The sequence below is a fragment of the Myotis nattereri genome (genome assembly GCF_964212035.1).
Source record: "Myotis nattereri genome assembly, chromosome: 9".
Classification (NCBI taxonomy): domain Eukaryota; kingdom Metazoa; phylum Chordata; class Mammalia; order Chiroptera; family Vespertilionidae; genus Myotis; species Myotis nattereri.
The window spans coordinates 81,443,715-81,459,170 of NC_138084.1; the positions used below are offsets into that span (position 1 = coordinate 81,443,715).

Below are 15,456 nucleotides of genomic sequence, written 5' to 3' on the forward strand. Positions count from 1 at the left end.
CTATCCACTGAGCCAAACCAGCCAGGGCTGTTTTGTAGCTCTTAAAGAAATTTAGCCAAAGCTGGTTTGGCTCAGTGGATAGAGCGTCAGCCTGTGGACTGAAAGGTCCCAGGTTCGATTCCGGTCAAGGGCATGTACCTGGGTTGCGGGCACATCCCCAGTGGGAGATGTGCAGGAGGCAGCTGATCAGTGTTTCTCTCTCATCAACATTTCTACCTCTCTATCTCTATCCATTCCTCTCTGTGAAAAATCAATAAAATATATTAAAAAAAAAATAAAGTTCTTTAAAAAAAAAAAAGAAAGAAAGAAATTTAGCCCTAACCTGTTTGGCTCAGTGGATAGAGCATCTGCCTGTGGACTCAAAGGTCCCAGGTTCAATTCCAGTCAAGGGCATGTACCTTGGTTGCGGGCACATCCCCAGTGGGGAGTGTGCAGGAGGCAGCTGATTGATGTTTCTCTCTCATCAATGTTTCTTACTCTCTATCCCTCTCCCTTCCTCTCTGTAAAAAAAAAAATCAATAAAATATATTTAAAAAAAAGAAAGAAAGAAATTTAGTTCTAAGACTGAATTTTTCTTTTTCATTTTGCTCTCTAAACTTCCAGCTAAAGATGAGAGTGTTTTCAAGGGAGCTATTGATTCTTACTCTAAAACCAAGTCTATGTTGATTTCAGTAAATTTCTTAACAGCTTTATTGAGGTCTGATTGACATGTAGATACACTACACATATTTAAATTGTATAGTTTATTAAGTTTTGACATGTATATACCTGTGAAACCATCACAACAGTTAAGCTAATGAAAATGTCCATCATCCCCAGAAGTTGTTCTTGTGCGCTTAAATGACCTACTGTAGGTTCATCTCCTCCCCGGCATGTCCAGTGAGTGTATACTCTTACTGCTTTACCAGTGAGTCCCAGCTCTGTCCTCTACCTCTCAGCCCCCTGCCCCCATGAGCACCCAGTGAATGTATTTTTAGTGCATCTTCACTGTTGTATTGCTTTGTTATTGTTCTTTTGGTTGTTTTTTTTTTGCTTTGCTTTTTTTGCTTTGTTATTGTTGCAGAGAAAATGGTACTTAGTTTTGTTCCCTTTTTGATAATTCAGGCCTTTACATGGCGAGGTCTGGTTTTAGTCATTCTTATTTCCATTTTTAAAAATATGCTTTATTACCAGTATCTCCTTTAATTGGGTAACCATCTTATTCTTCACAGTTTGGTTATTCTTTCAGAACAATAGATGGCTGCCTTGAACCATTGTAGGTCTTGGGCATGGGTAACAGGTGTGGGATTTGTTTTGTTAGGACTTACTTTACTAGACTATTTTTAGTCCTCTCCATCTACCCTATAATTGTGGTTATGGTGGTTTCCTGTGTCTTAGCTCAAGTTTTCAATAGTCTCCAACAGAGACCCTTAAACAACATTTTACCCTATTGTCTAGAACTGATCCAGTTAGAAATCAGTATCGGAATTGGAACAGAGCAAAGAGAAGACCATATATACACCTGGGGCCATAAAATTGATAGGGAGGAGTTCATTGTGTCATATTACCCCTAAAGTTTTCTTTGTCTCTGTTATTTACCCTGTCCCTAATACAAGCATTGACTGTCCCTAGTGAGTTAAAAGATGGTAAATTTAGAATGTGTAGGGGTAGGCGACGCTGCCTGTCAGCATGTGTGGGGATGCAAAGTACATTCTAACTAGCTCTTCTGCAGATTAGATAACTGTGTAGTCTTTCTCCCATCCATTCAAATGTTGTCAGGGGGCAATCGTCTTTCACTTAACAGCCAAAGTCCACTTACCGGATTGTAAATCAAATAAGTCACTGGCTTCAATTACAGTAAGTTTGGAAACATTCTAAAATATTTTGAAAACATTCTCTCAAAGGTTCACTCCATTCTAAACAACTACATAATGGTGTTTAAAGTTCCCCCCCACTATTACCAACCTGTTCTTTCCCCATTGTCACCTGTACAGAGAGCTGCCTTTATTAAAATTCCTTCTTGACACAGCAACAAACCATTGGTGCAGATTTGTTAGAAATACATCCCACTTCATACATTTGTCAGTGTCATCCCCTGTTAGCTTCACATCTAGTCCACATGTTGCAGCAGCCCACAGGCATATTTGCCAATTACCTGTGGTTGCATATACCTGGATCTACAAAGGGAATGAACAAGAGCCTGGGTGCCAGGACTTTTGATTCTTGAAGTTATTAGGGAACCTAATTTTTTCTGGCACAAAATGGTCTTTTCACAACTGGTCTTATAAAAGTGGGTAGAATTTGAGGAGCATAATCAAATTTGGGACTGGTTTTCCTTGGCAGAGTTCTTCCAGCTCTGGACAACTAACTTGACATGGATGTTTCTCATGACAGATCTGGTGTTGGCGCACCGGTTATTGGTGAGCTTGATGGCGAGTATCGACACGACAGTCGACGAAATACCTTGGAGTGGTGCCTACCAGTGATTGATGCCAAAAATAAGAGTGGCAGCCTTGAGTTCAGCATTGCTGGGCAGCCCAATGACTTCTTTCCTGTTCAAGTCTCCTTCATCTCCAAAAAAAATTACTGTAACATACAGGTACCCCATTTTACTGGAGAGCCTATATGGGGAAAGTGGTAAGACAGATGCCATATATGTAGCATGGCTTCATGGTCAGAGCAGAACATCAGAAAAGCTGGTGTCCCTGGCCCATTCCATTGCTGACTCCTTGTATGACCTTGGCCAGATTTCTCATCTCCTTTACCTCAGTTTTCCTCTCTAGATCAGACAAAGTAAAGACATTGAATATAAATACATATTTAAAAATTGTGGGTTGTGCAAGATTTATATCTCTTCGTTGCCTATTTTTTACATAATTCATATATTTTTATTTTTTATTTTATTTTTTTAAAATATATATTTTATTGATTTTTTACAGAGAGGAAGGGAGAGGGATAGAGAGTTAGAAACATCGATGAGAGAGAAACATCGATCAGCTGCCTCCTGCACATCCCCCACTGGGGATGGGCCTGCAACCAAGGTACATGCCCTTGACCGGAATCGAACCTGGGACCTTTTAAGTCTGCAGGCCAACGCTCTATCCATTGAGCCAAACCGGTTAGGGCTAATTCATATATTTTTAAATCTTTTTTTTTTTTAAGTATATTTTTATTGATTTCAGAGAGGAAGGCAAAGAGAGATAGAAACATCAGTGATGAGAGAGAATCATTGATTGGCTGCCTCCTGCACGCCCCACACTGGGGAATGAGCCCACAACCCCGAGCGTGTGTCCTGACTGGGAATTGAACTGTGACCTCCTGGTTCATAGTTCATAACTGAGCCACGTTAGCTGGGCTTAAAATCTACTTTTCAAAACACCCAACATGATTTTATAATGCCTTTGTATTGTAATTTGGTTTGAACCCAAGGAATGAAAAAGTTTTTTGTTTAGAAGACAAAATTACTAAAAGTGATTCTATAATACAAATGGATACAGTTTTTGGATTTTTTATGTCACAACTTCCCTTTATTATCATGAGCCAGTTCTGTTGCAGATCTTGTCTTTTAGGTAGGCAAAGCAATAGAAATTTGTGAACTGTTCTTTTGAGTTGTTTTTAACTCATTGTTCCTCCATTTTTTGAATTTGCATTACAGGGACCCAGTTTATATTATCGTGTTCCCCTCTGACTCATTGATTTGCTTATTATTCTGGCACTATCTTATCTTCCCAGATGGTCTCTGTCTCTCCTGTAAGAGCTCAGGAAGTTATAATTTCCTCTGTTGAATGATTCCAAGAGCAGTTCCCTCTCCCCTCTCAGTTATTGGCATAAGTACCTCAGTATTGGGAGCACATTGTTGAACCCAAGACATTAGATAGAAATGGGTACATTTTCCTGTTTGGGACCATTTGAAGAGTAGGACAGAATAATAGGCCTCTCAAAACCTCATTAGAAAATATAAATCAACTAGAGGCCCAGTGCACAAAATCCATGCACGGGTGGAGTCCCTAGGCCTGACCAAGCGATCAGGGCCGATCGGGGCCAGGTCGATCAGGGCTGGGCTGGAGAGGAGGTGATGGTAGCTGGGCTGGACGCCAATGCTGTCATCATTGGCGCCTCACCACTGCATGATCCTCCCCCCCCCCTTCCCACACTGTCGTGCCGCCACTGTGGATCAGGGCCTGCTGACAAGGGGGAGGGACGGGGCGTGGGAGGTTGGCCGCTGGCCCCGAGGAGGGAGCTGGCCCTTGGTCCCCCCTGGGGAAGGGGCCACATCTGCCACCACCCACCCCTGGTTTCCCGTCCCAGCTCGGAGGCCAGCCCGGGGGGAGGGACCATGGGAGGTTGGCCAGCTGGGGGAGGTTGGCTGTGGGAGCACATTGACGACCAGGGGGCAGCTCCTGCATTGAGTGTCTGCCCCCTGGTGGTCAGTGTGCATTGTAGTGACCGGCCATTCCGGTTGCTTAGGCTTTTATATATATATCTAGTTCAAGTATTATGTTGGTGCCATTATAGGCACCGTTGTTACAGGTAATTCATTAAACTAGACATTTTTTATCACTAAAAAGAAAAGTCTGTCTCATTTGGAAGATCCACCTATATCTAGAAAATAAGTATGATAGAGCCAGCTTAGTTAGATTTTTGAAAGCAAATCAAAGAAATAATTTTGAAGAGTTACATTATTTCATTTGGGGTCAAATGTTAATTGAGCATCCTGATAGAATGTCTATGAACTTCATAGATTTTATGTGGCAGGGTCTGGGCAGTGGCCACTCTTGATTTCAGAGAGGAAGGGAGAGAGAGAGAGAAGTAGAAACATGAACGATGAGAGCGAATCATTGATCGGCTGCCTCCTGCACAACCACACTGGGGATCGAGCCCACATGTGCCCTGATTGGGAATCAAACTGTGACCTCCTGGTTCATAGCTTGACGCTCAACCACTGAGCCACGCCGGTCGGGCCAGGTTGAGCATGTTGATGGGGAAGAGTGATGCTGTAAGCTGCAGATGTGAAGTGTGTTTCTTGGCACTTCTGAGTCACTTTTCGTACTGCTTGGAGGAAATGTGATCTGTTGTAACTGAGAATTCAGTTAGCACCTTGGAGACTCCTCTTCCTGCTTACCTTACTCTTTGTTTGTTTTCCTAGGTAACCAAAGTGACCCAGGTGGATGGGAACAGCCCAGTAAGGTTTTCCACAGAGACCACTTTTCTGGTGGATAAGTACGAAATCCTGTAATACCAAGAAGAGGAAACCGAAAAGGAAAACTTTCAAATTAATAAAGAAGAAGCCAACAGTGGCTGAAGAATTTTTTTTTTCCAAATCTACAAGCCATTGGAGACCCTTTTTTTCTAGTATAATGCACGGTTCTCGGCGCTCAAGGACCCTCAACTCACCCTCAGTGTTTCATGTCACAGACACATTCTTGGGCAAAGAAATGACACAAACAGAAAGGGAAAGGCTGCTAATTTCTTTGGCAGATTTTACTGGCCAGCAGGAAAGCAAGCTCCAGAGAATGCCCCCTGTTCAACCAGCACCTCTGCTGGGCCTAGGCTGCTCCTTTATTTTATCCCTAAGTATAGGTAGTTATATTTCATACTTGTTTTTTAAAAGTTTTCTCTGCAGAAAATTTTAATCTTTCATACTCCTTTTCTTTACCTTCAGTTTTTTTCTTTCTATACATTCAAGCACTGGGATCATCTGTATATAAGTGTTGTATTTATTGGGTACTCCTAGACCAAGTTGATCTAATCCAGTCTTGATTTTTAGATTATACAGGTGAATTGTTTAAGGTGTTTGGAGTTTAGAAGTTAAAAGATGAGGGTATCTCATGTTCTTTTTCTATATCCATTTATTCTTCCACTCCTTTGACAAGTTGTTTTCCTTTTAGGCTGGCCCCTGCAGTTTAGAGAAGTGCTGTGACTATTAAAGACAGCTGAGAATCAGTTTCAAATGGCCAACTAGCCCCACTAAAAGACGTCTGGGAGGAGAGTGATTGTGTCCAGCTGGGGGTTTCACACCCACAGGCAACATGTCTGCTTTGGGTGCTACCAAGGCTTTCCATTCTCCCCATTTTGGGTACTTCAGCTAAAACATAATAGTTCATGGTCTTTGTAATCCATTCATATTCCTCCGATTCACCACCTCTTTCCTACTGGCTGTTGTCTGTGTCATCAGTCCTTTCTTTTCTAGCAGAGACAAGGTTATGATTTTGGAGGCGTGGGTTCAGTGAGTCCTTGTGCCAATTCCATTGGCCCTAAACTATCCAGGAGACTGCATTGCCACCAGGTTTGTAGCATTTCAAAAGGCAGCTGATTATACTGGCATGTGTTAGGTTGCTGGCATCTACTCCCACTACCTTCTGGCCTGCCCAGCCTTTTTCACCAGCCTGTCTGTCCCTGTCTCTGAAATCCATCCATTTCCTCTTCCAAGTCTTTGCCAGTGAGTGTCATCATGTAGTAGTTTTTTCTTAGCCTCATCTTACCCATTACTTTTTCAATTGAGAGGACTACACCAGCCAGCCCATCTGTGGCCTTTAGCTCAGTATTGCGCCCAGAAGGGTTGGTGTAGCTGCTGGGGGTGGCAGCCACAGGCGGGAGGATGCAGGGGACTGGATGACTCTGCACTGTCCGCTGGTGAGAGCACCACACCCACTCGGAGGCGAAGAGTGTGCTGTACTTGAAGCAAAGCAGTCACTCACCAATGGTCATGGATGGAGTTGTTTGCCAAAGAAACATCTGGCCTTTCCCTTTCCCCTGACCGCAGCAGGGAAGAACCTTATCTCCAGCTTGGTTTCCACCTGGGTTTTCTTGTTTGTGTGTTTTTTTGTTTTTAGGAAAGGGCCTGGGACAAGAAATTTGTCATGTAGTTAAATAGGCAAATCTTATTAATCTAGTTTTGTTTGAGAGTTGCTTGTCCATATGATTTTTTTAAAGTCAAGTTTAGTTTTACAAAAACTTTTTCTGAAATTACTTTTGGGGTATTATTTAAAATGAGAGATGTTTTGTAACCCTGTAAAATACATAGGGAATATAACATTCCAGTGTACACAGAAAAGGCAAATTCTTTAATCAAATAAATAGTATTATAAAATGAATTTGTTAGACTCTTATGCTTTGGTGTCTGCTTGTGGATTCAGGATAATGTAATGGGATCTAAGATTAAAAATTAATGATGTATATATTTTTAAGAGGAATACTCTCCGAGAGTATTAATTGCCTTTTAACTTATTGTTGAAAGTATTACAGATGTCCCCTCCCCCCATTAACCCTCTCCACCTTGCACCCGCATCTCCTGCACTTGAGTTGCTTTTGAATGAATATAATACTACTCATGGACTTTTGGTCTTAATTCTTTCGGCAGTTGTAGAATAAGGAAACTGAGGCTTCATCTGTAAAGATAAAGGTTCGTGATATGTGAAGCCTTCCCCTCCCCAGTAGACTGGTAAGAAGTAGCAGGGGTGAGAGGTGAACACCTTGGGCGGTGTTGATAATTCCCTCTGAAGAAGCTTACTTAACTTAAAAACGAACATCAGTACATTGGGAGGCAAATTATTCTAATGAACAGTAAGTGGAATGAAAAAGGTTTTATCTTAATGGTGAAAGCCAAGATTCTGAATTCTTTCCCCTTAGAAAGTATCTGGTCTAATGTTGCTGAAATGTGGCTTGGCTCTGAGATTGTAACTTTAACCCAATGAAACGAAGCATACCAAACCCATGCCATACCCTGCCTGGCAGTCAGTCCCTCCATGGCAGGAGCGCACTTTTTGGCCTCCTGTGAGGGCGACTGGCACAGTAATTGGGTCTGAGCATGATGCCTAATGGAGGAGGCTTGTGGTTCCCCCTGGTTTAATTCTACAGAGGAGGTGAGGGCACGCCTCCATGTGGTCAGGAGTTTCTTTTTAAATAGATCTGTTACTCAGTTGCTCACAGTAGTTTCAAACCCTAAATCTATTGGCTTGTGCATCTCATGGGAAACTTTGTCCTCCATTGATTTGAAATTGTTCATGGGGTTATGATCTGAGAGATTTCCAGGGTTGAGATAGAATAGCGTTTCTTAAAAGTCCACCTTTTGCAGCCGCATTGGAGGAAGACGAGAAAATACAAAAAGTCCCCACCCAAAAGGTAATTACAGACATTGTTTCTAGTTAGAATATAATAAATTCCAACTAGGAGCAATGTCTGTAATTACCTACACAGACTTTTTCTAAGGTAGACAAGTGTTAACGATAACTAGTGATAACTCCACATGGGTCTCAGGGCCGCTGAGGAACAGAGCTTGTCTTACAGGCTGTAGAAGAAAGCAAACATTCAGAATCCACTCCCTTTAGTCTGCACCTCTTTCGCTGCAACCCTTTCCCCTGCTCGCTTTGGGGAATATATTTGCAGCTGTAGAGCTTTCGGTCTGGCAGGTCCACAAGGAGGCCGATTTCTGCGCATTGCTCTCACCCAAGGGCAGACAGCATCTCTACAAGTGTCAGTTTCATTTACCCTGGGGAGTTAGTGATGCGGAGGCAAGCCTTTAGGGAAAAGACTACCTTTTTTAAAAATTGATTTATTATTTTTTTAGCGAGATAGTTTGTTGTTCCACTTATTCATTCACTAGAGGCCCAGCAGTCGTGTTAGGAGGCGCCCCACCTCCCACCGTGCTGGCCAGGACCCTAGCCTGCTGTTTGGTTGTCTGTCTGGTCATTTAGGTCATGACAGCCCTGGCTTTTTATATATTAGGATTGGACATTGCTCCAACTAACTGAGCCACCCGGCCAGGGGAAGACTCCCTTTCTAAAGGAAGCTGTTGCCCCTCTCTCAAACACAAGAGATAAGCAACCAGACAGTTTTTAGAATCTTGGGTTGCTTCTACTACCCCCACCTAAAAGGAAATTTTTGGCCTTGCTTTTCCTACACAGGGGCTACATGGTTATTGAGGGCTTAGTCCGTTCTGGAAAGCTTCCATAGGTGCAGTGCGGTAAGACTGATTACCAAAGAGGGGCTGTTTGAAAAAGGCATTCCCAATTCCAGACAATGAGGGAAATGGAAATAGCTCTTGTTCCCCATTCTTTTTCCCAAATGCATGCTTGTTAGGAAGGTCCTAACTTACAGGAGCCACGGAGGTAGGCAAGACCAGTTTCTGTCCGACCCAAATTTCCCACCCTGCTTGGATGTAGCCTCAGGTTGAAGTGGGCTGTGCAATTCCGAGGACAAGCTGAGTAGAGAGCTCCTTGCAGCTGCTGAAAAGGTTTGACTTTTCCCCCAACTTGGATGTGGTGAGGGATTACTGGGCGTCACACCTTCACTAATGATACCTGAGTTCAGGATCCAGAGGCCAGGAAAGACCTTTTGGGTAGGGTGTGTACTAGTATCTCCAGGGGTTACTTGCTGTGATGAGCAATCCACTGTTCGGGCTGGAAGGTGAGCCATCTGAGAGGAGGGACAGGGTGGGCCATGTGCCAAGCCACTGCTGAGTGAGGAGGGCCTAAAAACCCGCTCCCGCCACTCAGCGTGGCCCCGCCCCCGCCTCCACTTAGGAAAGTCTGAAGCATGCTTGGAAAGTTTTCTGTTTTTCTCTCTTCCTCCCCCTCTGCCGAGCTCCCAGCTGCTCGACCTCTTGCATAACTGAGAGCACTGAGGTTTGATGCACTCCAGATGTGGGGAAGGGTGGGGTGGCCTGTGAGGCGTGGGCCTGAGTCCCCTGAGTGCTCTAACGGTGGGAACTTAGGGCCTTGACAGCAGGAACTGGGACACACTGCACAGCCTTCAGCAGGGGCCCTGGGCTGGGAGGATAGAGAAAAGCTGATGCTGTTTTAACTCCCTGCCTCAGCACCAGTTGCCTCTGTGGCAGGCGTGATGATTCCGAGATTCCTCCCCACCAAGACTTTCAAGAAGAGCTGGACACTGTGACTTACACGCAAAGCCTCTGAGGTTCCCAATCTGAGCTCCTCCCTGCAAATGCTGGGTCTTGGCACATAGGACACAGTTGTTGTTTTTTGTTTTTTAATATTAAGGTATTACAAATGTGTCCCCCATTAACCCCCAACCTCCCTGCCTCCCCCAGGACACACAGTTTTGGTTTTTCTTTTTCTCTGACTAGAAGAGTCTGAAAGTTACTGTTATGATCTGTCTCATGTAAGGTGGCCAGAGTCAAAATACTCTCATGAAGCTCCAACATGAAGAGGAATTGGAAGGGGCTCCCCCCGCATCCTAGGGGTGAGCTCTGGCCTCCTGTGTGGGGCCCCTGCTAAAGCTGGCCCTGCCAATGAGTGACCCGAGGTTCCTGCAGGTCAGCCTCCCCTCTGCTCCTGGGTTAGGCAGAGAGGGCACAGACTAAAGCCCATCCCCAAAAAGAAGTTACGTTCTGCTCCACCCAGCTGCCATTGCTGCTCCCTCCTGCAGCGTGGGAGAGTCTCAGGGGTCCCTCTGGTGCTGTTAAAGGGGTTCAGTCCAGCTGAGTTCAGCTCCCCAGGGCCTCCCAGTCAGCCTCTTGGGGCAGGAGCTGGCCTTGCCAGGTAAGGATCCACTGTCAGTGTTGGGTTTCGGGGTGGGGGTTGAAGAATGACTTCAGGCTGTTTCTAGGCTACTCTTAGGTGCTTAGACCCCCCTTTTCTCCCTTATTTTCTCCCCTGCTCCTACAGAAACCCAAACTGCTCTGGGATAGCACGCGCAACTGTATTCTACAGCTTGTCTGCCGATTGTCCCCGGGAGGTTGGGGGGGGGGGGGGGGCGGGCAACATGAAGCTTGTGTTTTACAGCCTGCGTGGCCCTTGCACATGCTTCTTGTGCCGATCTCCAGAGAAACCGTGAAGCCTGATGCGCAGGGTTATCGACCCCACCTACAGCTCTTCACGGTGGGGCTTGGAAGAGGGTGAGGATAAGGGGTGACAGGGTCCCCGCAGCAAATGTTCTGGAGAGGGTGCGGAGTACGCTGAAGGGCCGGGACCGGTAGGTTCCCTGGGAACCCATGGAGATCCAGGCATCTCAGGTTAAAACGGGGAAAGGGGGAGGGGGGCGGGGGAAACTGTCAAAAACACCCTCAGAAGAGCCTTGAAGCCTAGGGTTGGAGAGTGGTCAGAGGGGCGGGGAGGGGAGGGAAGGGTGCGGGGTGGTGGAGAGCCCAGCTGCAGAAAGGAACAAAGCGGTCGCTGTGCAGGCGAGGGTGGGGGTGCTGCTATGGGAAAGGGGGGGGTGGACCTTGGGCTCCGGACCCACAAGGGCGTCTTCTCCCGCTGGCCTAGCCGACCGGACGCGGGCCGGGGGCCGGGGGCGGGGACTAGCCGGAGGGGCGGGGCCGCTCCTTCTCCACCTACTCAGCGGGCTCCCGGGGAAAAGCAACAGCGTCCGGTCTGGGGCCGCGCGGCCTGGCCAGACCCGGGGCCGGCGCGCCCTCTCCTCGAGGTAAGGACACCCTCTCCCCCTACGCCCGCGGGTTCCGCGTGCTGCGCGGGCCCAGGCCTGGCGGAGCCCACAGATAAGCTCTGGGCTGGGGGGCCCGGAAGAAGCCCACGGGGGGAGGCAGGGGAGTGCGTGGGGCGAAGGGGCTCTGTGGGGAGTGGGCTCAGCCACTCCGCGAGTCGCGCGCTTCTGCCCCCCCCGCGCCGCCGCCAGAGGGAGCCCTAGCGCTCTGCCCCAGGAGGGGCGCTGGACCCACCCCGTCCAGACGAGCCGACGACACTCGGGTCCCTTCAGTCTGAGCCCCGCCGCCACCCCGCTCTTGCCCACGGCAGGACTGGGAGCCCTGCACCGGGAGGGGGCCCCCTGGGGCATCTCCGCTCCCATTCCGGTCCGGCCGCCCCGAGGGACCAGGAGGGGATGCGAGGCCGCTCGGACGGAGGCTGGGGGTCCGGGAGGGAATCCTGGGTGGACTCAGGCCATGGGGAGCACGTCTGGGACCTCCCGGCCTCCCCCGAGGCCCCGCGTTCTTTGGCGTCCGGGAGGCGGGACGGGGCACCGGAGAGCCCCAGCGCCTGGCTACGCGCGGCCCGGATCCTGTCCCCGCGGGGTTCCCTGGAGCGCGGCCCGCGCCCCTCCACCCGGGCCGCTCCGAGGAGGGTCAGGGCCTTCCGCCCGGCGGGGGCGAGCGGGGACCCGGGCGCCGGGCGCGGCTGCCTTCGGGTCCGTTAGCTCAGCGGTGCCGACGCTGCCCGAGGCTGAGTCATCGCGGCGGCCACACAGGCGGCTCCCACACGTCAGAGGTCCGCCCGCGCCCGCGCCCCGCGGCGGCACCCACGCGCGCCCGGTCTCTCTCGGCCCGGGCCGCGTGGAGCCCACTGCACCCCTGCACCCCGCGCCCACGCAGTCCCCGCGGCCCTCGGACACGCGCGCCCCTCCCTGCAGCTGCTCCGCGGGGCGCGGGGGGGTCTGGGCCGCGTGTCCCCCGCGCGCAAACAAGCGGCGCCTTCTCCTCGCTCCGCAGAGAAAGGCCGCTTGTCCCGGGCGGGCGGCGCCCAACACTGCGGCCTTGTCCCACCTGGCGGCCCCCGCCCGGGACGTGGGAGAGGGCGCTTGCCCGCCCGCCCGCGGCAATGAGGCCGGGGCCCCGCCTGCTGGCGCCTCCCCACGGCAGGGACCCCTGGCCGCCCCGGCCTCTGCCTTCCAGCCCCCGCGCCCCTCCCCGCCGTCCCCTCGGTGCTTCGGCCGCGGCCCAGACCCTCGGGGACCCCTCCCGCTCAGTCTCCCCACCTCCTGCCCCTCCTCGCGCGCTCCTGTCCCGCTTTCCCTCCACGCACCTTCCCGCCCCGGGCTCCCAGCCTCAGTTTCCTCCTTTCCCTCGCCCTCCTCGGGGCGGCGGCGGCGCACGGGCCCGGGAGGCTGGGGACCGGGCCGGCGCGCGCCTGTGGGGCCCGGAGGCGGCAGTGGCCCGGCCAGAGCGGCACCTGCTGGCGCCCGGCCTCGCCCACGGGGGTCACTCGCGGACGCCCAGCCGCTGCGCCCCGCGCCCCGCCCTCCCCGCCCGCCCCGAGCCCCCGCCGCTGGGGCTTTTTGGCCGCGAGGAGAGGCGGGGTTTCCCCGAAAGGCCCGGAGGCTCGGGGGCGGGCGGGTGGGTGTACCGCCGGGTCCGGACGGCCCGTCGGAGGGAGGCCGGTCGGCCCCCCGGGCCCCGGGGTGCGGTCCGGGCGCCCCCAGGTGGCGGCTCCCCGCCCTCGTCAAAGCCCCGCCTGCCGAGCTCGGATGCGTGGGCCCTGGGGTACCTTTCCTCCCTCCGCACCTGACCAGGTGTCCCGCCGGCCACAGCCGCGCACCCCCATGCGCCCATCTTCCCTATGCGCCTCTCTCCCTACCGCTCCCTCTCCTCTCCTCTCCTCATTCCCGCCTCGCCTCGCCCTGGTTCCCTCAGCCTCACCCCTTCACAATCTTTATCTTCACTTGAAAAGAAATTTAAATCTATTTTTATTGATTTCAGAGAGGAAGGGAGAGGGAGAGAGAGAGAGAAACATCCATGATGAGAGAGAATCATGGGTCGGCTGCCTCCTGCACGGAGAGCGAGCCCGGAACCCGGGCACATGGGCTCGAACCCGGGACCCTTCCATTCGCAGGCTTAGACATCACTGAGCCAAACCGCTAGGGCGTTCACTTGAAAATTTTTGGTTTAAATAAGCGAACATACCCACAGCTGCCTTGCAAGGTAATAGTGACACGTTGGCCGGATGGAGAAACTGAGGCCCACAGAGGTGAAGGGACTTGTTCAAGGTCATGAAACAGGAGTAACTTTATATTTGCATGTTGTTTATAGTGCTCTGCACTTCACAGCGTCTCATTTAATAAAAACCTGAATCTCCAGACAGTCTTTTTCTAAACTAACAGTTTTATGGAGGTGTGATGTATATACCATAAGATTCACTTAATTTAAGTGCACATTCGATTATTTTTAGTATATTTACAGAGTTGCGCAGCCATCATCACGATTTAATTTTAGAGTATTCCTATTGGGCAAGAAAGAAATCTTGTGTCCATTTATTTATTAGTCCCTCCCCATTCTAGGCAAGCACTAAATCCCTACCTTTTTAAAAATCATTATTCCAGTTTTATAGAGAATGACCTGACAGAGACAAGTTAAGTAGCTTGTCCAAGATCTCACAGCTAATAAATGATAAAGAACAGGATTAGCCCGGCCGGCGTGGCTCAGGGGTTGAGCATCGACCTATGAACCAGGAGGTCAGGGTTCAATTCCCAGTCAGGGCACAGGCCCGGGTTTCGGGCTGGGTCCCCAGGGTGGGGGTGCAGGAGGCAGCCGATCCGTGACTCTCTCTCATCACTGAGGTTTCTATCTCCCTCCCTCTCCCTTCCTCTCTGAATCAATAAAAGAATAAATACACGCACACATAAAAGAACGGGGTTGGATGCTGAATGGTGTGCCTTTCCCCCGCCTTTAGGTTTGTTTTCCTTACGCCTGCTTTCAGAGAAACTACCCATTCTCAACCCACGGCCTCCTGCCGCTCCTCCCGCCCAGAATGCCCACGGGTTTCCCTGCGTTGAGAGAAACAGTATGGCACCCTCCATCCCCGGAGAGTGTTTCCTGTCACCAGATGCCCTGGGAGGTGCCATGCCAAGTTGGCCTTGGTGCAGGTGAATGGCCTTTGCCTTCCCTCTCCCCAGGCAGACTTGGGGTGGGCCCAGGCGCTGTTCTCTTCCCCCCGCTGGGGTGGAGATGGTGGCCGAGGTGACACCTGGCAGGTGGAGGCTGGGAGGGTGAAATTGGTAACTGCCCTCGGGCCCACTGCCGGGGCAGACCCTCCCTGGCGTGTGGCTCCTGCCCCGACTGACTTCTCTGGGCACCCGGAGAAGCTGGCAGAGAGTGGAGGGGACCCCGCCAGCAGCCATGTTCTCCTCAGCCTCCCAGGACATGTCAGCAGCAAACCCGTCCTCCCATCAGCAAGCTGGTCGAGGGACGGGCACCTGGGCGCACATTAGTCCCCAGAGGTGCTCCTTGCTGTTCTCAGGTACCAGACATGTGACCAGAGAGGAAGAGAGGGTGGGCTCTGGAGGCTGGGGCTCTGGGTCTGTTTCCCGCCTGGCCCTAAGGATCTACGCTTCCTACGGCACCAACTCATTTCCGGCCCGAATCCTGTATTCCCAGTATTAGTCACCACGGAGGCGTGTGCGCTTTCCTGATTCCGCTGGGGGAGATCGCTTTCTGGAGAAGAGGGTGCAGGAGTTGAGACTTACAGAGACAGAAAGGATGGTTGAGTTTTCCTTTTTCTTTTTTTCTTCTAAAGATATCTTTCTTGATTTTAGAAAGGAAGGGAGAGGGAGAGAGAGATAGAAACATCATTGATGAGAGAGAATCACTGATCAGCTGCCTCCTGCACGCCCCACACTGGGGATCAAGCCCACAACCGGGCCTGTGCCCTGCCTGAACTGTGACCTCCTGGTTCATAGGTCAACGCTCAATCACTGAGCCACACCGGCCGGGTGAGTTTCCCCAGCAAATATTTATTAATGTTCTGGTTGAATTTTCTTGTTTCCTTTAAGAAAAGATCCTGGCCTTCG

The 15,456-nt window shown here is 50.5% G+C and overlaps 1 protein-coding gene across 1 annotated transcript in view; it reads left to right on the forward strand.

Moving 5' to 3' along the window:
• Nucleotides 1–7,073, forward strand: part of ARCN1 (archain 1) — a 32,048-nt gene extending 24,975 nt beyond the window's left edge. The window contains exons 9-10 of the mRNA XM_081098554.1: nucleotides 2,374–2,578; nucleotides 5,126–7,073. Coding sequence (XP_080954680.1) covers nucleotides 2,374–2,578; nucleotides 5,126–5,215 — 295 coding nt within the window. The 3' untranslated portion in view covers nucleotides 5,216–7,073. The remainder of the gene's footprint in view (nucleotides 1–2,373; nucleotides 2,579–5,125) is intronic.
• The last annotated feature ends 8,383 nt before the right edge of the window (nucleotides 7,074–15,456 follow it).